At 33.4% G+C, this 22,707-nt stretch overlaps 4 protein-coding genes across 5 annotated transcripts; 3 read left to right on the forward strand and 1 right to left on the reverse strand.

Annotated features, from left to right (window-relative positions):
• Positions 1 to 1,125: 1,125 nt before the first annotated feature.
• LOC107493110 (BEL1-like homeodomain protein 7) lies at positions 1,126 to 5,487 on the forward strand. Its single transcript, XM_016114185.3, has 5 exons — positions 1,126 to 1,268; positions 2,224 to 3,253; positions 3,475 to 3,827; positions 3,937 to 3,997; positions 4,376 to 5,487. Exons 2-5 carry the CDS (start codon positions 2,411 to 2,413, stop codon positions 5,045 to 5,047), a joined length of 1,929 nt encoding a protein of 642 aa, XP_015969671.1. The 5' UTR covers positions 1,126 to 1,268; positions 2,224 to 2,410; the 3' UTR covers positions 5,048 to 5,487.
• Positions 5,488 to 5,691: 204 nt separating this feature from the next.
• Positions 5,692 to 7,665, reverse strand: LOC107493109 (uncharacterized). The gene is made up of 3 exons (XM_016114184.2): positions 7,512 to 7,665; positions 6,552 to 6,873; positions 5,692 to 5,931 (listed from the first exon to the last, which is right to left on the reverse strand). Exons 2-3 carry the CDS (start codon positions 6,823 to 6,825, stop codon positions 5,852 to 5,854), a joined length of 354 nt encoding a protein of 117 aa, XP_015969670.1. The 5' UTR covers positions 6,826 to 6,873; positions 7,512 to 7,665; the 3' UTR covers positions 5,692 to 5,851.
• A 2,207-nt stretch (positions 7,666 to 9,872) lies between these two features.
• LOC107493107 (uncharacterized) lies at positions 9,873 to 14,989 on the forward strand. 2 transcript variants are annotated; one of them, XM_016114182.3, is made up of 14 exons: positions 9,873 to 10,232; positions 10,330 to 10,451; positions 10,704 to 10,846; positions 11,644 to 11,760; positions 11,885 to 11,999; positions 12,119 to 12,256; positions 12,480 to 12,575; positions 12,723 to 12,836; positions 13,133 to 13,201; positions 13,340 to 13,410; positions 13,540 to 13,633; positions 13,949 to 14,077; positions 14,193 to 14,282; positions 14,692 to 14,989. In XM_016114182.3, exons 1-14 carry the CDS (start codon positions 9,980 to 9,982, stop codon positions 14,788 to 14,790), a joined length of 1,650 nt encoding a protein of 549 aa, XP_015969668.1. In that variant the 5' UTR covers positions 9,873 to 9,979; the 3' UTR covers positions 14,791 to 14,989. The 2 variants fall into 2 exon arrangements, with proteins under 2 accessions (XP_015969668.1, XP_052119252.1); XM_052263292.1 differs by having other exon boundaries at positions 10,091 to 10,232; positions 10,334 to 10,451.
• Positions 14,990 to 15,114: 125 nt separating this feature from the next.
• Positions 15,115 to 18,209, forward strand: LOC107493108 (peroxidase 9). The gene is made up of 4 exons (XM_016114183.3): positions 15,115 to 16,487; positions 16,606 to 16,797; positions 17,067 to 17,229; positions 17,718 to 18,209. The coding sequence occupies exons 1-4, from the start codon at positions 16,212 to 16,214 to the stop codon at positions 18,128 to 18,130; spliced, it is 1,044 nt and encodes a 347-aa protein (XP_015969669.1). The 5' UTR covers positions 15,115 to 16,211; the 3' UTR covers positions 18,131 to 18,209.
• The last annotated feature ends 4,498 nt before the right edge of the window (positions 18,210 to 22,707 follow it).

Raw genomic sequence — 22,707 nt, forward strand, 5'->3', positions numbered from 1 at the left:
ACATACAAGTTCCTAACACCATTCAATGTTTCTCTTGTTACACTACCATAAACCAAATTATAAGGCCATGCTTTGTTCCTAGAAATTTCTATATTCACCTCTTTAATTTTTTTCTTGAACAAAAATATTTAATAATTAATTAATAAATAATTAGTTTGATCAAACATATTTATTCTAAAGTAAAAATTTAGGTACAGTTAATTTCATATGAAGTTAATAATTTAACATGTTTGACTTAATTTATTATCTAACAACTATCAACTATCAACTTTACATAAAATTAACTACACCCGAGTTTTCACCTTATTCTAATGCAAAAAGTTGTTCATCATACATATATATTTGTTTAAAAGAAGTTAAGTATCAATATATTATTCTTAGCATAATAATTTTAATTGAATAATTAACTCATGATAACGATATGTCTTTATATTGGCCAACAAAGAAATTTAAGAATAAAACCTCAAGTTATGACCTTTTGATATGGTTATATTATAGGAATCAAACACTTTTAATAATATAATAATAATACACTTTTAAATAAAGGTAATTGTGTACTAATATAATAATACACCTTTAAATCTTAATATTTGAACAAATTAAAAAGTTTTTAAATAATCTAATAATTATGATACTATAATTAAATAATTTAAAATCTACCATAAAAAATAAAATAAAATCATTGAACTCTTAAAGAAGAAATTATTGTGTATAAAACATGAATAAAACACTAATAAAATAAAGTTTTTTTTCTATACTATTCTTTTTTCTTTTCTAATGCCGTTTGTCACACGTGACATTCTCAACAATGATTGATATTGAAATTTGCTAATTGTTTATTCCTTTGCAAATTTTTCCTCTCACTATAGACATACACACAAATTACAAAACCACACAAATAAATAAATATATAAATAAATAAATAAATAAAGGTAGTTGGTGTTGGGAAGTAATCAATTTCTTTCACTAATAAATAAACATATTTTTCCTTCCATTGGTTGTTACTATTATTATTATTATTAAACATATTTTCTTCCTTCATTCAATAGGTTGTTACCATTGTTTCAATCAGATAATAATAACAATAATAGTTTAATATTATTATTATATAATACAATAATATGAAATTTATATATCTTGGGATTGCCACTTGTCTAGGCTTCCCCAAACTGTGGATTCTTGTTCTTTCTCTGTAAACTTTGCTCTTAACTTCTTACCCTTTTGTTTGCTTCTTCTCACACTCTCTCTCTTTCCTCTTCTTTCTTCAGGTATCTCTTTCTCTCTTTTCTGTCATCTCTTCACTTTTTCTCTTTCAAATTATTATTCTTTTTCTTCTGTGTATGGTGTTTTTCCATGTTTTGTTATTCCAAACCATAGCATATTAATAAGAATAAAATAATAATAATAAAATTGTTTTCTGTTCCTTGTTTGTCATGTGTTTTTGTGTTCTTTGTTTCTGGTGTTTCGGAATTTTGTTTGGTTTTCTGAACCATGTTTGGTTACATAGGTTTCTGCTACCTGCTGCTGCTGTTCTTGCAACTCTAGATGAAAAAAGAATGCTTTTTTTATTATTTTTTTGCTTAGTTAAACCAAACAAAGCAAAACCCTTTTTTTCCTTTTCTTGATAGTGTTGTATTACATGGTATGCTTAATAAATGAAAGTGCCACAGTCCTAAGTGCATGGTAACTGAAATTACTTTCATTCATTGAAAGTTTTCTTAGCTGAAATATGCAGGAGCAGGATCTAGGTACTAGTTCAATGAAGTGGTGGTGTTGTTTCATAGAATCCCCTTACCATGTTTTAGTTTCCTTTTTCCATGCAAATTATGAATTCGCCGCCGTAGGTACCGGTGAGAGTTTAGTCTAGTGGTAAGCGAGTTGAACCATGAAGGAAATACCAAAAGTTCAAAATTTTTTGAAGATAGTTCTTGGAAGAGTGCATAGGCATATTGATGAATGTATGAAAGTATGATGTTGAAGGTTTGGAAGAGTACTAACTCTTTTAGTTGTCCATTTTTGGAGGGTAAAACTAAAATTGAAAAAGAAAAAAACTTTTGGAAGAAAACAAAAATTGTTAAATTATCCCATGAAATTTGAGTGCTTAGCCTTATAATAAAGTAATCTTTTTGTTTGTACTTGGGGGACTTCTATATTATGAATTTTTCCGAAATTCAGTCTTTCATCATTAACATGTTCATCCATTTTTGGCAATTTCCTTTTTAGGCTTAATCCACAGAGAAATTCCCAACTAAGATTCCATGGAAGAGGTAACATTATAGCTTCTCAAAGCCTCATTGGAGAAGATGTTTATGTGAACTAGATTTCGAAGAAGGGACCAAGAATAATAACTAAACCTCTCATTTTCAAATTGCAAAGTCATATATTATATATCATATATCATATCATCATCATGTATCAGAACCAGGCCTTTCCTTCAGGATCCTATGAAGAAATGTTATCTGGGAATTCCCTATTAACTCATCATAACTATGGCGATTCGGTTGGAGGAGGAGGACACAACAATGAGCTGAAGTTCATCACCTCTCTAGGTGAATCAATGACTATGCAGCCTCTTGAAGAGCATTCCAATGCTGCTGCGACCGGCAATCCATCTTGCAACTCTTTTGGTGATCAAAACATTCAGTGCCAAGGTTTGTCGCTTAGCCTTGGATCGGTTATGCCTTCTATTGCAACATCAATGCCTCATCACTTTCAATACCCGCAGTATCACAACTCTAGCTTCACTTCACTGATGAATGCCATGCCAAACTTAAAGGGAAATAATGGATCATCTCTTAAGGATGATGAGGTGAGAAACACCGAATGCATGACCCCGCCAATGTCTTCCGGAGGATTCTACAACTCTATAAAGAGGGAAGGTTTGTATAACAATACTAATCATCCTTCAATGTGCCTCAGCGAAGGCCAGGTTGATCCAGGCCTACACGGATCGGCTGGTTTTTCCTCCAGTACTGCCTTAAACTCACAATACCTGAAGGCAGCACAGGAGTTGCTTGATGAAATAGTTAATGTTCGAAAGGCTTTGAAGCAACCCGGATTGGAGAAACAACAGAGTTTTCGTGATGCCGGATTAGATGGCTCCAAAGATTCTGATGGAAAATCTAATAGTCAATCTATGCAAGTATCTTCAGGTGCCAATGGTTCTGCTGTAAACTCTTCAACCGAGCTATCGCCGGCAGACCGACAGAATTTGTTGGACAAGAAGACAAAACTTTTGGCTATGTTAGATGAGGTAATTAAAATGCTATACCCTTTATAAGTCTTTATCTCATCACTAATACTCTAATGTCATGATTTATTTAAATCCCAATGGAACTGATGAGAAATATCAGTGATTTGGTGACATTTAGTTTCATATGGTTGATCTTATATTATGCAAATTTAGTTTCATAAGTAGGTTGCATTATTGTTGAACCATATGCTTAGCTAGAATTTTCTTTGTGCTCATCATAGGTAGATAAAAGATACAGACAGTATTGCCATCAAATGCAAATTGTGGTATCATCATTTGATATGGTTGCCGGGTGTGGAGCTGCCGAACCATACACTGCGCTTGCATTGCGCACAATTTCACGCCACTTTCGATGTTTGCGCGACGCCATCAGTGGCCAGATTCAAGTGACTCAGAGGAGCCTTGGAGAGCAAGAGGGAATACCTCGGCTCCGCTACGTCGATCAGCAACTAAGGCAACAAAAGGCACTTCAGCAACTTGGTGTGATGAGGCAAGCTTGGAGACCTCAGAGGGGACTTCCTGAGAGCTCTGTTTCTATACTTCGCGCGTGGCTATTCGAGCATTTCCTTCATCCGTAAGTCACCTTATATCTTTTCTTAATCAACAGTGATATTCATATTAGAATAGATAATTCTTGGAGAGTTTATTTGATAATTTCTATTCAAATTTTTCATTCTTATCAGTTATCCAAAGGATTCAGAGAAGATTATGCTGGCAAGGCAAACAGGCTTGACCAGAAACCAGGTACAATTTAATGTTTTCCTAACTGCACATTATGTTCATATATGATTATTATGAGTTAAGGCCAAAAGATCAAGAATCTACAAATATTTCCATGGTATCAAGTTAGTTCACTAGAAATTTTGTACATTAATTTGGCCCTTTAATTTAGATCACCTTATATGTAGAAGCTTCTGTTTCGGTCAATTGCCAACAGAGTAGATTTGTTAAATGTATTCAACCTTCCCGGGACGACCGGTGAATTTTCTACCTTTCGGGCTAATTTGCTAGCATGTTAACCATTTTTGTACCATTTGAAGATTGATTTCATAGGTAATAAAATATACACTCCAAAAATAAGCACCATGAAGTTGCTAAGCTTTTAATATTGGTTCATTTTAGGTGGCAAATTGGTTCATAAATGCAAGGGTGCGGCTATGGAAGCCAATGGTTGAAGAAATGTATAAAGAAGAATTTGGTGATTCTGAGATGAGTTGCAACCTCTTATCTGAAAACACCATACCAAAAGCTTCAAGAGATGATGTTCAAGTTTCTGATAATAACAAAAGAGAAGAATCACAAGAAAATTTGGCAGCTGTTGATGATAGTGTTCAACATGGTATCCAAAGTAGTGATTATGGTGAAAACCTCATGGATTCTTCTTCTTCAAGGACTAGTAGGAAATTGCAACAATGTGATCAAAGATTTAACATGAAAAACACACCGTTTTCAAATGCTTCTACAATACAAATCAATCACCATAATGGTCATGATGATGGTAATGGTTGCTTAGCTTCTACTCATGCAACATATGATTATTCCGCGTTGGGAAACTTTGCGGCCGTTGGTGGCCATGTGTCCCTTGCGCTCGAGTTGAGGAACCGCGAGAGCAATGGATTAGGCATGTCAAATGGTGATGAGATACACAACAAAAGAAGTAGTAACCAGACTTTGGCTTCTTCATCTGAGAATGATTTGTTGGATTATCATTTGACAGAACAAGAGAAGCAACAGCAACAACAACACAAGTTTGGAAATCCACAACAACGGTTGTTACACGAGTTTGTTGTTTGAAATTTGAAAGTTAAGCTACATAGAAGTAGAAATTAGATCTATGATGTTGCTTCTTGTTGATAAAAAAAATTACTGCATCAATATACTTAATCAAAATGATAATGTATTTTGTAATTGTAATGGTGTATTGTAGTACTTACACTTTCATGCCACGCCCAAATTGCTTTTGGACATCCAAAATTAATGTTGTTGATAAAAGTTTTCATCTCCATTCCATACCAGTAGTTCTAGTTTTGTTTAAATGTTTAAGTATTTGTGGTCACTTTATCAATCACCTCAACAATGAGGCAATAATTGGGTCAGCAGCAAGGTTTATTTTAGCTTCACAGAATCTTCATGCACATAATGTTACTAAACTAGATACTCATTTTCTTTCTTTCTACTATTGATTTTTGTCATTCTTTTTGGGTGAATTATTTCAAATTCATTAAGAGCTGCCATGACTATGCAGGTTCACAAGTTCTTCTGGTTTGCTCAATCATTTTTGGCTGCCAGCTACCGTGAAATAATTTATTATAATATTCTAACTGTGTAGCGCTGCTAATCTGCTATGAACAAATATAACAGAAAAGAAACAACCGCAACTACTGTTACATTCTTCAACCTGCTATTGTATTTTTGTTGTGCCAAAACAAAAATAAGCATTTCGATTCAAACAAATTTCCAAACTTTGCTAATTCATTCAATACTTACATAACATATATGATTACATTTCTCTACAATTTTATTCCATCTAAGCCATTGAAGCATACAAGCAGCAACCAAATTTTATCATGACTCAGAATAAGGTATAGGCGTCATGCTCTAATAATCAGGGATGGCAGAAAAGCGGTATCCTTGGGCACCTCGCCATGCATAATACGCAAGTCGAGTCTCATAAAAGCCTGTGGTCGAAAAAACAGTACTATGTTGCAGGATTAGCCAATAAAAGAATTGTGATAACAAAAAATAAAATAAAATAATAAAGGTTGCATGATAGAAGCAAACTAGATTTCTTTGGTCTACTATTGCAATTGCACTATCTTATGAACAAACAAGACAATCGAGAAAATTGTCAAGAAACATCATCTCACTTGGAAACGCACATCGATAAAAGCCTTTTTGTAGTCCTACTAGACGGAAGATGGTTAAAATATATCGATAAATTATAATGATAACACGATTATATATTGTCATTCTGTTGAAACAGTCTTCGGTGATTCAATACAAAGGTTGGTAAACAAAAGGAGGCAGCACAGTTTATGTTGTGATGTGAAGTCAATACCGTCAATTTCACTGAAGTTATTTGAACACTAACAAAAATGGATCCTATACGCTTGCCATGCTAGATGGAGCACTCAAAATTATCTTTATGGTTCATATTACAGAACCATCACCAAATTCATCTAAAGGCATATTCGCAGGCTCAGTTGCCAGAAACAGTAACTCCCCTGTTCTTTATGGTAAACTAGAGCAACTAGTGTAAATAAGTAACACACATGACATTCTGGTAAACCCAACATACCTGGGAGAAAGCTAAGAAACCCCAGGGCTAAAAGGCCATAAGCTTGAGAACGATCTCCTCCCATATGACCAGTGAAGACGAAGTATGATAGAAACAAAAGTCCTGTCCCAAGGAATAACAGAAAGAGAGCTAGAGCAATGGATTTCCAGGGAACTTTTTCCAAACTTTTTGGTGTATAATCAAATCGAGGATCGAACGGTCTATTCCGATTACGAATATCATCATCCTCATCTGTAGGAAGAGATGTGTAGCGGACATTGCGCCTAGTTGCCATTTCCTGAGTTCTTTGCTCCTAAGTTATGTGACACAAAACAATCCGAGGCTGCCCTCAAACAAGATAGAATAAAAAGGTTACATTAGATTTAAATCTGATGAGTGCCAAAAAAGAACTTAACCAGAAATTCTAACCCCAGACAACAAAATTATAGAGACTGGGATTCTTTCAGTCAAGGAAGGTTAGCTGCGTCAATGGATTGAAAAAACTACTATCACTTACACTAACAGATTTATGAACACAGAACATACAATAATATGACAAATTTCAGTATTTCATAACAATATTATCATAAACACTATACATGCAAACTGTTTATAATTCACTGTAGTCCTAATCCTACTTAAACATACACAATAAATTTGTCTAGCATTTCTTTTTTTCCCCTTTTTTTTTTAAATTTACGCCATATATGCATCACTAAAAAAAGAGAACAAAAAACAAAAGCACAAATCTTGGGTTTTTAACACTGAATTATGATTTTCCAAACTTGAATTCCTTTAGAACTTACATGACAGAATTATCAGAGCTGCAGATAATTATGAAACAGCACTCATTAAGGTTTGGATGTCATTTAATTTTAAACCCCAAGTTACGAGACCCTAGATTTACAGATTGCTTACGAGAACTGTTTAAGATGAACAAAGAGGGAAAAACTATCGGGATTTTCGATTTGCGAGGCTTACCGGTGCTTTGCCGATTGGTCGGAGAGAGTTCAGCCGCCGCCACCGCCGCCGCCGGAGGGAAAAGTGAAGCAAGCTATGAGGTGAAGTTAGAGGGATGCGAGATTTTACTTATTTGTTCCGAGAGACACACAAAAGATGAGTAAAGACCGCTCCTTATCCATTTTCACAAGGACAAAGCATCAATATAAAAAAAAAATATATTTCTCCTCAATTTTTTTATTTTAGGATAATACGATTTTTCTGTTAAAAAATTTATTAAACAATAATAAAAATTAATTTTGTGAGAATTTTATTTATATTTTGTGAGGGTTTTAAATTTCCATAAAAATCTTTTTAAAAATATAACCAATTATTACTATTACTATCATTATTTTTTTCATCTTCATTATTATCATTCTTACTTCTATTATTTTTATTGTATAACCATATTTTATCATCATTATTATCTCCTCTATCGTCATCATCATCAATACCAATATTATTAACATTAAAGTTCTCTTCTTTCATTTCTTATTTCATGTTATTTTTTTTCTTTAAAAGGTATTATACTATAATTACTTTTATTTTGTGGCATCATTTTTATCAATGGTTTTTCTTCACTTAACCACCACCCCACAAAATTATTTTTTTATTATTATTTAATAAATTTTTTAACAGAGGGATCGTATTGTCCTATAATAAAAAAGTTGAAGGTCAAAATGTCCATTTTTTTGGACAAGGATCGATTTGTCTTTCGTGAAAATAGACGAGGATCGGATTGAGTGTTTACTTCACAAAAAATGAAAGTCACCTTTAAATTGTAAGTGTACTTTAATACTTAAAAACAATTATTATTAGTTTGAATAAATTACCATTTGTATTCGTGAAAAATGCAGACGTTGATAAATGTACTCATAAAAAAATAAAACGAGTAAAAAAAAGAATAAAATGATAATTGTAACCACGAAAAATAGGATTTGAATCGGATATGGCTAAAATTTCGATTCTATCTACACTAAAATCATCAGATCGGATCCAATATCCGTAGTTTTTTAGTTTGGATCCAATCGGATGCGCATATTTGTGGATCGGATATGATATCGAATATATCCACAAAACACAAAAATATTTTAAAAGCTTATTTTTATTAAAAAAATATCAATAAAATTTATTTTTTCTATTTTTAAAATATGTCTACTCTTAAAATAAACATACTTTTTTTAAATAATAAATTAAAATAATACAATATATGATAATTATTAGTTGAAATAAAACATAAAAATAATATTTATTTATTTATTTATTTATTTATTTTTGCGGATACCTACACAAAATTCGCAATCCAATTCGATTAGTGTGCGGATCTAATCCGATAGCCTTGCAGATCGGATCCATATCCGCAATTTTTGAATTGGATTCGGATAAATACTGTGGATATGCGAATCGGATCCGATCCATTAACACCCCTAACTTGTAATTGGTCCATTGGGGTACTTTTAACACACAAAAGTCATTTTTCGTAGTTACAATTGTCGTTTTATTCTTATATGGATATATTTGTCAACGTTTATATATTTCATGGGTACAAATAGTAATTTATTTTTATTAGTTTATTACCATGAGTATGTGTACAAAATTTAGTTATAAAATATAGGTTAATACTTAATATATAAAATACATATTAAAAAATATGTATACAATAAATTATTTGAATTAATTAATTTATTATTATTATTATTAATAAAATTTATAATGTATATTTCTTTTATTTTTATTTAACAAAAACATCAAACAAACCAATCAAATTGGTTATTAATGAATTCTTATTCTAATATTTTAGTTTGAATAAATTTTAGAATAATATTATATATTTAAGTTTTTTTTATGAATTAAGTTTTATTAAGTTAAATAATAAGATTTAAAATAATACTAGTTATAATTTATAACTAATTTTTACTATATTAGATCAACTTAGTTGAATTTAATTAAAAAAATTTAAATATGTAGTATTATTTTAAATTTTAATAATCATTTTTTTTCTTAGAATTTAATAGATTTAGTGAACTTGTCTTTATTATTGTTGTTTAAAAAAGACATTTTGAAAAAAAGAGCTTCAAATTGACACTCGTACTAAAAATATTTTTTAATTTAATAAAAAAATATTAATTTTGATTCACCGAAAATATAAAAGATGTTATAAAATTATTTAATTATATTTATTTTTTTAGATAATTTATTATTATTTATTAAATATATGTATAAAATTACTTTAGGAATTAAAAATATATATATTTTTTGGTGACTTTAAGTGTACTATTAAAATTAAATTAAAAAAAATGCAGCAAAACATTGATGATTAAAATATTTTTAAAAAAAATAGAGAGACGAAGATATTGATGATGATTCTGGACTCCAGAGGAAATGCAAGTAAGTGAAACAGAGAAGTGAAGGAAAAAAGAGAAGAGAAGAGAAGAAGGTGTAACTGCAAAATGAGCGCATGCCCTCTCTATGGTTCCATAATCAAGCCACCATCATCATCAACAACCCTATCCCTTCTTCTTCGTAATCCTCCATTATCATGCAACTTCCCCACTCTCATTCTCAGGAACCGAAATTCCATCTTTGCCCTTCACTCATACGACGCCGTTTCTACTCAAAACGCCATTCGCTTTGACGTACAAGATTCCACCGCCACTGATTCAGCTGAGGTAGTAGTGGAACCTGCTGAAGCACCTCCATCAGGTTCATGTTTGGATTCCTTATTATTCGTTATTCTATTTAGTTTAAGCTGTTAACATACAAAAGAAGCCAATTTTTTTTCTTCCCAAACATGCCGTAGACAGTGTTGTTGCTGATGCGAAACCTCAAGAGAAATTAACCAAGCTTCGGAAGAAGAAAGTACCATTTCAAGAAGACGATGACACCATCGACAACCGCTTCAAGCTCCGCAATGGACGAGAGGTTAGTAATTTTAGTGCACAGAACTGATTATCAGCAACAGGAAAAAAATGGAATTAATTGATTTTTATTTTTTTATAAATTGTTAATTATTGTCATGAAACCACTTGTGTAAATTGGTATTTTGAAGTGTGAATCTCGCTTTTTGTTTGTTAAAATTCTTTTTTTTGGAACAACAAATATCGAATTCTAATCTTTTTTTTTTTTTTCGTCATGGAATGAAATTCCTTAGTATCTAACAATTACTATTTGAAGGTATTTGAAGAGAAAGCTTATTTGGTAGGGGTAGAAAGGAAGGGAGATAATGAGGATGTGTTTGGGATAGAAGAATCTCTGAGGGAATTGGAACAGCTAGCTGACACTGCTGGCTTAATGGTTGTTGGCTCTACCTACCAGAAGTAAGTTCTAAGTTCTAACTGCTTTGTAATTTATTTGTTTTTCTTGGTTTGGTTTGCCTTCAATTTGAAACATAGCATAGTTCAACACAAAGGTCGACTTCCCAATGCATTGAAGGTGAGAGTTATGTTTATGTTGCTTGAGAGGAGGGAAATCTTGGTCACTGAATTATTTATGGATAGTGAAGATTACAGAAGTTATTTAAAAAGCTGTATGGTAACTTAAAATAGTTGAATAACTTTATGTGTTATTATATTAATATTTATTATTCAGTGGTCAAGATTCAAGATTTACTTATTTTGTTCTCACCAATGACCAGCCTTACAACTTGATATGCTCGATCTGATGTTGTATCTAATTCTATTCTTTGTGCTTACACTGCGAAAATTCTTTGGGAATAGAGTGCAGGCATTGTAGTTATCTTCTGCGTGCATGACAAACTAGTAACTGAGTCTCTTTGATTCCATTTGTTTTCAACTACCTGAAGGCCACTTCTTATTTATGACAGGAGCTGTATTTAGTTTATTCTTTTCTTCGTCCCAAATTCTTCCGTTGATGTTAATAGATAGGCATTCAGTCTATGTCTCTTACTATTTCTTTTCCCCTTCATCATGCTGTCAATAATTAATCAACGGATTTCCTTACTGTGTTGTATGATTACTGTTTCCAGGATAAGCTATCCTCTCTCTCTCTTTGAAAATGGTTGATTGCTGAATACATATATGTCCTTTTACTGTTTCTTTTGAGATAAAGTATTGTCAGTTGACTCAATTTTTGAGTTGCTGTGAAATTTGTACAGGCTTACTTCTCCAAACCCAAGGACATACATTGGCTCTGGAAAGGTTTCTGAAATTAAGAGTGCAATCCATGCCTTGGACGTTGAAACTGTAATTTTTGATGATGAGCTATCACCTGGGTAAGGGCCCCTTTATATATATATGATGATTGATTTGAAACATATTGAATGTTATAGTCATGTTGCCGCAAAAGCAATGCCACTTTGGATCTCACACGACATTAATGTCCCTTGTTAATTCTAGGCAATTGCGCAACCTGGAAAAGGTTTTTGGTGGGGACGTGAGAGTTTGTGATCGAACTGCTCTCATCCTTGATATATTTAATCAGCGAGCAGCAACACATGAAGCATCCTTACAGGCAATTATATATATATATGGAAAATTTTTTTCTCTTCTATTTTGTGTTTCGTTGCCAGAGCCAGCTTTGGCAAGTAGGAGAACCTAAATCCCATTTCTAAAATCATATGGTCATTCTAGGTTTCATTAGCACAAATGGAATACCAACTACCTCGTCTAACAAAAATGTGGACACATCTTGAGCGTCAATCAGGAGGAAAGGTGAAGGGAATGGGAGAAAAACAAATAGAAGTGGACAAGCGTATTTTGCGAAACCAAGTAAGCAGCTTTTTACAACCACGCCAAAGTTAAAATCAGCTATATTTCATTCAATTAATGTGCTGTGTGCTTATGTCATTCTATCTGTGAAGTTATGTAGGCACATTGTATATCCGATTAGTAATCTTTCGTTACATAGATTATGCATTTCTTCACTGTTATTTCTGCTTTCTCTCTGGAATCTCAGTTTTTGAGTAATATTCTGATGCATTTGCTTTGACAGATTGGTGCACTTAAGAAAGAGCTAGAATCTGTTAGGAAACACCGACAGCAGTACCGTAACAGGCGTTTCTCAGTACCTGTGCCGGTGGTAGCCTTGGTTAGTTCCTTAAAAGTATATTGAAGCCATTTTTTTTGCTTTTGCTGATATTGTCTTTGTAGCTTATACATCATGGTAATGTATATTACATAAGTTATCATTCTTTGTATATTCTTTGTGTTGACACTTTTTTATTTGACATTGTAGGTTGGGTACACAAATGCTGGAAAGAGTACCCTTTTAAATCAATTAACTGGGGCAGATGTTTTTGCCGAGGATAAATTATTTGCAACTTTAGATCCAACTACAAGGAGGGTCCAGGTCAGTCAAAGTATACTTGGAGAGCATGCATTTTCTTTTAATTTACAAATGATCCATTCTTGTTACATTCTTGTTTGCTTTCAACTATTGTGCATATATTAAAATGAGATTCCACTCCAAAAAAATAAGAACTAATAAAAATAGGTTATTCTTTGTTCCATGGTTAAATTATGCAATGGCTGTACAGCCAAAAAAAAAAATATGTTTCCAACTTAATATACAATATAATTAAGTTTTTACAATTCAGATCATTGTTAATTTAACATGCCATGCTTTCTTTGTCTGCTTTCAACCAGCTGAAGAATGGAAAGGAGTTTCTCCTAACAGACACTGTTGGTTTTATTCAGAAATTGCCAACTCAACTGGTATGAAAGTTAACCCTTTTAAAAATATTGTTTCTCTGTTATATGACCAAAATGTTGATGCTTATCTGGTGTTTTACTTGTAACATTATCAACTGTGAAATTCACTTGTTACTGACTTCTCCTTTCTGACTTCTGTAGGTTGCTGCCTTCAGAGCTACCCTGGAGGAGATATCAGAGTCGTCACTTCTGGTGCATGTAGTTGATATCAGGTGAGAGGAACTTCATTATTGGTAAAACTGCTGAGAGGGAACTTTATTATCAGAGAATGGAAAAATAATAGAGATACTGGTGTTGACCTCTACATTATTATCTCATTAATTACGTTTTGTTTAGTGCAGTCATCCCCTGGCAGAGCAACAAATAAATGCTGTTGACAAAGTTCTGTTAGAACTAGATGTATCATCTATTCCAAGATTGATGGTTTGGAACAAGGTATTGGAGAATAGTTTGTTAGTTTGTGTGAAAATAAGTTTTGTTTTTCTTTTTATTTTTGGATCAAATTCTTTTATCGAGATGAAGAGAAGAAATATAGAAAAAGATAGGACAAGATATCCTCTAATACGAAACGAACAAAAGAAAAGAAAAAAAACTATCAATGAAGTAGAGCTTCTTTAATCACCCTGTTGGTTAAGAGGACCAAGACGAATTTTGTTCCTTTCATTAATGAGCTTTACCAAGCGCCCTAAGTTTCTCTTACAGCATGAACTAGAAGTTGAAAATTTGTGTATATCTGAATTCTTATGTCAGGTTGATAAGGCTAGTGATCCCCAGAAAATCAGGTTAGAAGCTGAAAATAGAGATGATGTTGTATGCATATCTGCATTAACGGGTGATGGCCTACCAGAATTCTGTAACGCAGTTCAAGAAAAATTGAAGGTACAGAACTTGAAAGTCATTTTGAATATAATCTACATATGCACTGTATTATATCTTGCTTTCAATTTGTTAGAACATTTGCAATTTGCTCATTAAAACTTTTCTTCTTTTACAGGACTCCATGGTGTGGGTTGAAGCTTTGGTACCATTTGAAAATGGAGACCTTCTCAGCACCATACACCAAGTTGGAATGGTTGAGAAAACTGTAAGTAAATATTTCCATTCTCATTTACCAAAAGCCACATTTTGATCAGTGCCTTGAATATTCTTGCCTTTTAAACTATTATAGGTTATATTTTATTGAGTTTAATTTCTATGTATTGTTAAGAGTTTTACACTAACTTATAATCAAGTGTTGCCACATAAGCAAAGGTAATTTACTTCCACAACCAGTATCTAAAAAAGAAACGACATTTGCCTACATGGTAGTACTTGATTACATGTTAGTGTAAAACTTTTCGACACTGACAATACATAAAAGTTAAACTCAATTTGCCTATGTAGCAACACTGTACTGGATATCAGTGTAAAATGCATTGCAATTAAGCTCTATTTTGTTTATCATGTCATGATTTTCTTCCTACCTTACAGTTTCACTTTGAATTCACATTTAGGAACACACAGAGCAAGGGACATATATCAAGGCACATGTGCCCCTTCGTTTTGCAAGATTGCTGACACCCATGAGGCAAATGTGTGTATCCCAATCTTAACTTCTTAAATGTATATAATTTGGTAGTTTATAAAGTTATAAATATCTTTTGTATCATACATGTCACTTTAAAGATGTACATATTTATGTAATTCTTGTAATCATACTCCCTTGCCCTTTAAAAATGGAGATACATATATGACTAAGGAACTATGGGAATGCAAGTTTTGCAAAATGTGATTGCAACTACATTTGTCATACATGATTCCATTCCTTTCTTTGTTTTCAAACATTAAGATGGCATATTCTGCAAAATTCCTGAGATACATCAGCAATAACCAATAGCACATTAGCAGAGATGTGGTGTGATTTATATATATAAAAAAACTTGGTGTTGTTTCAAAGGTACTCAGAGTAATGCTACCAACATTTTAAATTTGATTACATTTTATTGTGAAATATATTAAGTTTGATTCAATAAATGTATAATTATGTTGCTTATGTATCATGCTTTTAGTGATCAAATATTGTATTAATATGCATAAGAATTTCTAGCTGTTGACTAGTGTATGCCCAAGTCATGAAATCAAAATTGCTGACTCTAAAGTATGAACTGCCTTTACCAACTCTTTGAAACATTTCACCTTAAGCAATTCACAGTGCAATATGGTTCAATATTGAAGTTCACCAATGTTCATTTGTGTAACATGAATGGAAACTGAAAGTATTGAGTAATGTCAGGCCCTCAGGGCACTTGTTCTATTCTTCGAACCAAAGTCCTCTCTCTTTTTCCTTGCATCCCATAAAGAAACCAAGGAAAGAAAGAAATACAGCTATTCAAATATGTTAACTTCTTTTGATAATAAATTATGACAAAGTCAAATTTCAATTGTTCTACACGTAAGAAATATCTTCTGAGATAATTTACATGAATCAACAAGGCAAGAGAATGTGATTATTCGGTATGAATAATAATACTCAAAAAAGAATAAATTTGTCTGATAAAAGATAAATTTTATCCCTTACAATTTTTTTGAAGGATGAGATTGGTGTTTATTGTAAATAAATAAAAGGCATCTAATGCAACAAGATGCCTAACTTTAGAGAATAAGTGTGACCCTTTATTTGGTCCCAAATCAAAGTGGCATTTCCCATGTGATCATGACAGATACATGTACATTTATTTACATTTTCGGCCGAGTACTTATCTGCCATACTTTTAACCTTAATAGTAGTGTAAAACTTTGTACAGTGCTTAAAAATTAAACTTGGAGGAAAAAATGGATTCTTTGCCCCTTTTTATCAAATCTAGAGCAGGTAATAGCACAACCACTGGGAAACAGAATTGAACAAATTACATCAGAAATTCAGAATCAAGGCAAGGACAAATATGGATGCTGTTTGAAGAAGTCATTGATTCATAGCTCTTTTGCTTTCCCGGTTGGGGTGGAAGAAGTCATTGATTCATAGCTCTTTTTCACAATGCATTTCATCAAACTCAATAATCTTCTTGTGATAGCTTTGGTTTCAACTTCACTACTATCTTCTTATGCGTACCCTGGCTTCAACTTTGGTTGGGGTGGAAGAAACCATGGAAGTAGGGGAGGAATATCTTATGGTCTTTCTCCTCAGTTCTACCAATTCTCATGCCCTCAAGCCAATGACATTGTCATGTCAGTGTTGGAGAAAGCCATGGCTAAAACCATGAGAATTGCTGCTTCTCTTCTTAGACTTCACTTCCATGATTGCTTTGTCCAGGTGAATCTCATTTTATATATATCCGTTATAGGAACTGTTTCTCAGTGGTAAGTTGCTTCATGTTCTTTTTGCATGAATAGATCAACTAGTATTCATAAGTTCTTTTTTTTAATGGCAGGGCTGTGATGCTTCGATTTTGCTGGACGATAGCCCTGCAATAGTAAGCGAAAAAAACTCTGGCTCGAACAAGAATTCCGTCCGAGGTTTTGAAGTGATCGACGAGATCAAGGCTAAGTTGGAAGAAGCATGCCCTCAGACTGTGTCTTGTGCAGACATTCTTGCTCTTGCAGCAAGAGGCTCCACTATTCTTGTGAGAAAACCACACTTTAATCTACTTTAATTGCTTGTTATATGATAGAGATTAATTTCGATAAGTAATAAAATATTTTACACTGTCAATTAATCATAATATCATCTGTATAGAGATTAAATTGACCGAACATTAAAATTTAACTTTATTACCGAACATTAAGATTAAATTGTTATACTTACATTTTACTTTAAAATGATTATTGATATATATGGATATGCTTAATATCTTAATGATAAATGAAATTTAAATGATTATTTTTGAAACAGAGTGGAGGGCCTAACTTGGAGCTACCATTAGGGAGGAGAGACTCGAGAACAGCAAGTTTAATTGGTTCAAACAACATTCCACCACCAAATGCCACCATTCAAAATCTAATAACATTTTTCAAGCGTCAAGGCCTTGATGAAGTTGACCTTGTTGCCCGCTCAGGTCAGAATATAATTGATTCAACCTATTTTCCTTCATTTATATATATATTTTATGTCATGCTATATCATAGTCATCTATCTCCATCTTTGTTCTAATCAAATCATCAGTTATGAACACTCGACATAAATATTTTTTTATACAATTTTTTTTTAAATTTATTAAATTTTATATTAGTAATGCTTGCTAGTACTATACTCTACCAAAAATTTAAAATATTTTAGACATATTAATACTTTCTTCTGCTAAGTTTAGTTGAAGATATAATAATTCTTATTAGTGTCTTAACAACCAAATATATTACACGTATTCATGTGCTTATTATTCTGAGACAATGAACAAACAAAACGTAACTGTTAGGCCCTGATACTTGTTAAATGCCTAGTTAGACAAGCCACTTAATTAATCTTTCTGTGCTTCATAGCTTAGTATTAATGATCACATTTTATGGATTTTTACTCTTTTTTTTTTGTTAATTATATTATTATTAGGTGCACATACAATTGGGGTGGCAAGGTGTGCAACATTCAAGCAAAGACTATACAACCAAAATGGAAAGAACGAAGCAGACGTGTCAATAGAAAGAACATTCTACTTTGGTCTCAAAACAGTGTGTCCAAGATCAGGTGGTGACAACAACATTTCCCCATTGGACTTTGGTTCTCCCAGGATGTTTGATAACACTTACTTCAAGTTCATTCTTCAAGGAAGAGGCTTACTCAATTCTGATCAAGTTCTTCTCTCTGGTGGTGTCATCAAGACTCAAGAACTTGTCAAGAAATATGCTCAAGATGAGGCTTTCTTCTTCCAACAATTTGCCATGTCTATGATCAAATTGGGAAACCTTCGACCCATTACCGGTTTTAACGGCCAAGTTAGAAAGAATTGTCGCCGAGTTAATTAATAATTAAGTATAATCATGCGTTTAATTAGTAATATTATTGACATGATGATGATATATAAAAGTAGTAAAATTTTATGTAGTGAAATATGTGGCTTCTGTGTTACTTTATTTGGTCTAGCTGGCTTATTGTTGCAACTTTTGATAGTGATTTAATTTGTGAAATGTGAAGTGCTGATTGAAAATTATGTTATATATAGTAGTTAAGATAAGATGGGGACAAAAATATATCTCCAAAAATTATTTCACCCTTTTGTTCAACTTTTTTTTTCTTCTTGATTTAATCGATACCGTGATTTCTTTTATTTGTAAATTGAAATAAAAGTAACTTTTAATTAACATAAGTTATAAAATTTGTGTTTGATAAGATTATTTTTAACATTTAAAATAATTTTAATATATATAAATATAATAAATTATATGTAATAAAAAGTATTTTAGATAAAAATAAATTAAGCATCAATTCTTCTAGTATCTCCATTATATTTAGTATAGAAATAAAGACTAGTAGCACCAAGGTGCCTCAAAATAATTATATATTGGTGAATTCAGCCTATTCATGATGATTTGATGTTTTGTGAAGATATTTACTTGGTTCTATTGCCTCTTTTACTTTTTAATAAGTGTTTTTAATAATAGAGTCCAAATTTTTTTGGAGTCTTGTGATGACCTTAGTTTGAGGGAAGAAGAAAAACGACTTCAACAGGAGCTAAATTTTATCGTCTTAAAGAGGAGATTTACTGATTTCAAAAATTTAGAGAAAATAGGTCAAATTTGGAGACAGAAATACTAGTTTCTTTCACCTCCAAATCATTGTCAAAAGGAAAAGAAATAAAATCCATAGCCTTATGTTAGAAGATGGAACTTGGTCGAATGACGAGGGCTCCTTGAATAATAATTTTTTCTAAAAATTTTTTTGTTCTAGAGAGGAAGTGGATTTTGGTATTTTGAACGGGGTTCCCCTACCGCAACTTAGTCAAAAGGCCTGTTAGTTTCTCTCTGAACTAGTTTCTATTGAGGAGGTGAGGAAGACTATTATGGAGATGAACTCCTTAAAGGCACCTGAATCAGATGACTTCCAAGCTATTTTTTTAAGGAGTATTGGGACGTAGTGGAAAGGGATGTTTGGAAGATTGTGTGTAAAGCTTTCACAGGTGAAGTTTTAGATGGTTCTTTTTTTGAGACTCTTATTGTTCTAATTCCGAAAGTGGACAGACCGACAGTCATGAAAGAATTTAGGGCTATAAACCTATGTAATGTCATATATAAAATTTTAACTAAGGTCCTTGTTAATCGCTTCCGCCCTTTCCTTACGGAGGTCATTGGTCCCCTTCAAGGGGATTTATCCTGGGGAAAGGAATGAGCGAGAATATCATTATTGCGCAAGAGATCTTTAATTTTATGCGCAAAACCAAGTCCAAGAAAGGTACTATGGCTTTCAAAATTGATTTAGAGAAGGCATATGATAGGGTAGATTGGAGATTTCTTCAACATACTCTTACTAGTTTTGGCTTCCCTCAGAACATAACTAGCCTAATCATGAGGTGTGTTTGCTCTTCTACTCTTTCAATCCTATGGAATGGCGGGAGATTACAAAATTTTAATCCTCAAAGAGGGCTAAGACAAGGTGACCCTCTATCTCCGTATCTCTTCGTTATGTGTATGGAACGATTGGCGTGCCTTATCTCTCATTATGTGTCTAATGGATCTTGGGTCCCTGTTGCCATCTCCAAGGGGGACCTAGGATTTCACATCTTATGTTTGCTGACAACCTTCTCCTTTTCTGCGAAGCAACAAGGTTGCAGGTTGAAATGGTTATGCAGGTTCTTGAACTCTTTACAAAGGCATCTAGATTGAAAGTTAATCTGGCCAAATCTAAGGCTCAATGCTCTAAGAACATCACTCAGCGGAGGAAGGAGGTCTTGTCAAGGGTTTCTCAGATTTACTTAACTCGGAATATAGGCAGATTTTGGGGGTAAACATTGGCCACGATAGAGCGGCAAAAAGGACGGTGCAAGAGGTTATTGACAAGATCCAAAGGAGGCTAGCTAGCTGGAAAGGTAGGCTACTTAACAAGACAAGAAGGTTATGTTTGGTTAAGTCGGTGTTGACTTCCATTCTAGTGTATAATATGCAAGTAGCCTTTTTTCCCTCTTATGCTTGTGAAAAAATTGATTCAATGATGAGACAATTCCTTTGGAAGGGTCAGACTGATGGGAGGGACTACCCCTTGTGAATTGGACTAAGGTTGTCGTCCGAGAAAACACAGAGGCATAGGGGTGAGCTACTCTAGGTGTGCGAACATTTCCCTTCTAGGAAAGATTGTTTGGCAACTTCTTCACTACAAAGAGAAACTATGGGTACAACTCCTAACCAAGAAGTATCTGGCTATTGGGAAAGGTTTCGTGGAGGTTATTGGGGCTTCTTATGTTTGGAAAAGTGTGATTAAAGCGTTCAATAGCTTGAAAGAGGGATTTGTGTGGTGCTGTGGTACTTTGGATCAATCCTTGTGGTTTGATCAATGGTCTCCTTTGGGTAAGCTTGCAGACTTAATTCCATACGTTCATATAACTGACCTCCACCTTTCTCTAGATGATGTTATTTGCAATGGTTGATGAGATTTTAGCAACCTTTATTCTTCTCTTCCTCATCATACCCGTTCGTCCCTAATTGAGTTGCCTGTTCCTGGTAACAACTACTACGGCCCAGGGTGGGTCTGGGCTATTGCCGCAACAAAGGAGTATTCTTCTAGAAGTGGATATCTTTGGTTGGCGAAAAGAAAATTCCAATGGGATGAAAGCGAAGACTGAAATTGGATATGGAAGCCTTTCATCTCGGAGAAGATTAAGTTCTTGCTCTGGCTTTCTCTTCACAATGCTGTCCCTACTGACGCGCTCTGGTTCAAGTGCAAGTTAACACCTAGCGATATTTGTAAGAGGTGTGGTTCCCATTCGGAATCAATTCTACATTGTTTTGGAGATTGTGATAGGGCCAAGGCTGTTTGAAATATCATCGACCCTTCGTTCATTAAGACTAGAGGATCGTCCGATTTAGCTCCTTGGCTCAAACAGGGCATATCTAGTATGGGCTGCCTCTTTGCATCCGGAATTTGGTGGATATGGAGGCATCGATGTCATGAGGTTTTCAACCCGGATGAAGTTTGGTCTAATAAGAAAGTGGCGATACTAGCTAGAAATATGAGCTTTGATCTTAGAAATCTTCATTACAACTGGATTATCTATTCAGATATTAAAAGAAAATTTAAGTGGGAGCCTTCACCCAATGGCACTTTCAAGGTCAACTATGATGCGAGTGTTCTTCAGGGAGTCCAGCGAGCTAGTTTTGGTTGTGTTATGAGGGATGATAGAAGGAGATGGGCGTTGGGCCGTTCAGGTGCTCTTCCTTTCTGGTCTGTTTATCGTTGTGAGCTGCTGGCTTCTTGGCAGGGGCTGATGTTAGCCTGGGAAGTTGGTTGCCAGAGGGTTATTTGTGAAACGGACTCACTCGATGCTTACTTTGTGTTGAGTAACATCACCAGCCACACAACACATGAGGTGAAGGATATTGTGTTAAAACTCCAAGATCTTTTGTCCAAAGACTGGGAGGTCCAGTTCCATCTAATTCGAAGGGAAGCTAATAGTGTCCCTGATTGGTTGAATAAATCTGGAGCAAGAAGTGATTCAGCTCATGTTTCTTGGATCAAACCTGGTGCAGATTTGGAGCAAATCCTAGTGCAAGAGTCAACTGGTTCTAGCTAGTTTGGCTTAGCTTGTGTTTTGTTTCTTTGTGTTTTGATATTTTCAGTCACAAAAAAAAATATTATTGACATCATGATGATATATAAAAGTAGTAAAATTTTATGGTGTTTTTTTTTTTAACCAAAGATAGGAGACTCGAACCCGCAACCTCTTAATTGAGTATTGGGAGACTATACCATTTGAGCTATAACTCATTGGCAAAATTTTATGGTGTTTGCTTCTGTACGATGATAAATTTATACGTATCGGTAAAATAAAAATATGGACAAATTAAAATATGACATGTGGACTATATTTTCCACGTCAATAATTAATTTTTCTTTTTTTAAATACGTATCATATTAATACTTTTACTAAATTACCCTTATAATTTAATAAAAATATAAAATAATTTTTATTTAATATTACAAAAAGGCTTAAATATTCTTTTTTTTGTTATGTTGAACAAAATTATTCATTTAAATTAATCAAATTTTAAAATTCAACTAATTTTAATTTTATAATTCTAATTTTTAAACAATTTAAAAAAATATTTAGTTATTTATCCACACTAAAAACAAATCATTCAATCTTATTAATGCTTTTCATGAACCCTAATTTTTCATAGTCATTTATAGAAAAAAAAAATTAAAGATGTTCTTCATATTTTTGGGTTTTCTCACCAATCCTTTACCCTCTCGAGGAATATCACTTACTCTCAATTCTCAAACTCAAACTCTCTCTTCTTTCTCACTGCCACTAGCCCACTAGAGTCTCACTCGACTTTCATCTCCTTCACACCCGCCGGCGTCTCCTCGTTCGTCTCATCTCGTTGCCGGCCTT

The sequence above is a fragment of the Arachis duranensis genome, chromosome 6 (genome assembly GCF_000817695.3).
Source record: "Arachis duranensis cultivar V14167 chromosome 6, aradu.V14167.gnm2.J7QH, whole genome shotgun sequence".
NCBI lineage: Eukaryota > Viridiplantae > Streptophyta > Magnoliopsida > Fabales > Fabaceae > Arachis > Arachis duranensis.

Bases quoted from the DNA above. Each gene is read 5' to 3' on its own strand.
- LOC107493110 (XM_016114185.3), top strand. From the start codon at position 2,411: ATGTATCAGAACCAGGCCTTTCCTTCAGGATCCTATGAAGAAATGTTA. The intron at 3,254-3,474 runs GTAATTAAAATG...TGCTCATCATAG, and splicing joins TTTTGGCTATGTTAGATGAG to GTAGATAAAAGATACAGACA. The intron at 3,998-4,375 runs GTACAATTTAAT...GGTTCATTTTAG, and splicing joins CAGGCTTGACCAGAAACCAG to GTGGCAAATTGGTTCATAAA.
- LOC107493109 (XM_016114184.2), bottom strand. From the start codon at position 6,825: ATGGCAACTAGGCGCAATGTCCGCTACACATCTCTTCCTACAGATGAG. The intron at 5,932-6,551 runs GTATGTTGGGTT...TTTCGACCACAG, and splicing joins GTTTCTTAGCTTTCTCCCAG to GCTTTTATGAGACTCGACTT.
- LOC107493107 (XM_016114182.3), top strand. From the start codon at position 9,980: ATGAGCGCATGCCCTCTCTATGGTTCCATAATCAAGCCACCATCATCA. The intron at 12,576-12,722 runs GTTAGTTCCTTA...TTGACATTGTAG, and splicing joins CTGTGCCGGTGGTAGCCTTG to GTTGGGTACACAAATGCTGG. The intron at 13,634-13,948 runs GTATTGGAGAAT...TTCTTATGTCAG, and splicing joins GATTGATGGTTTGGAACAAG to GTTGATAAGGCTAGTGATCC.
- LOC107493108 (XM_016114183.3), top strand. From the start codon at position 16,212: ATGCATTTCATCAAACTCAATAATCTTCTTGTGATAGCTTTGGTTTCA. The intron at 16,798-17,066 runs GTGAGAAAACCA...TTTTTGAAACAG, and splicing joins CAAGAGGCTCCACTATTCTT to AGTGGAGGGCCTAACTTGGA. The intron at 17,230-17,717 runs GTCAGAATATAA...TATTATTATTAG, and splicing joins TGACCTTGTTGCCCGCTCAG to GTGCACATACAATTGGGGTG.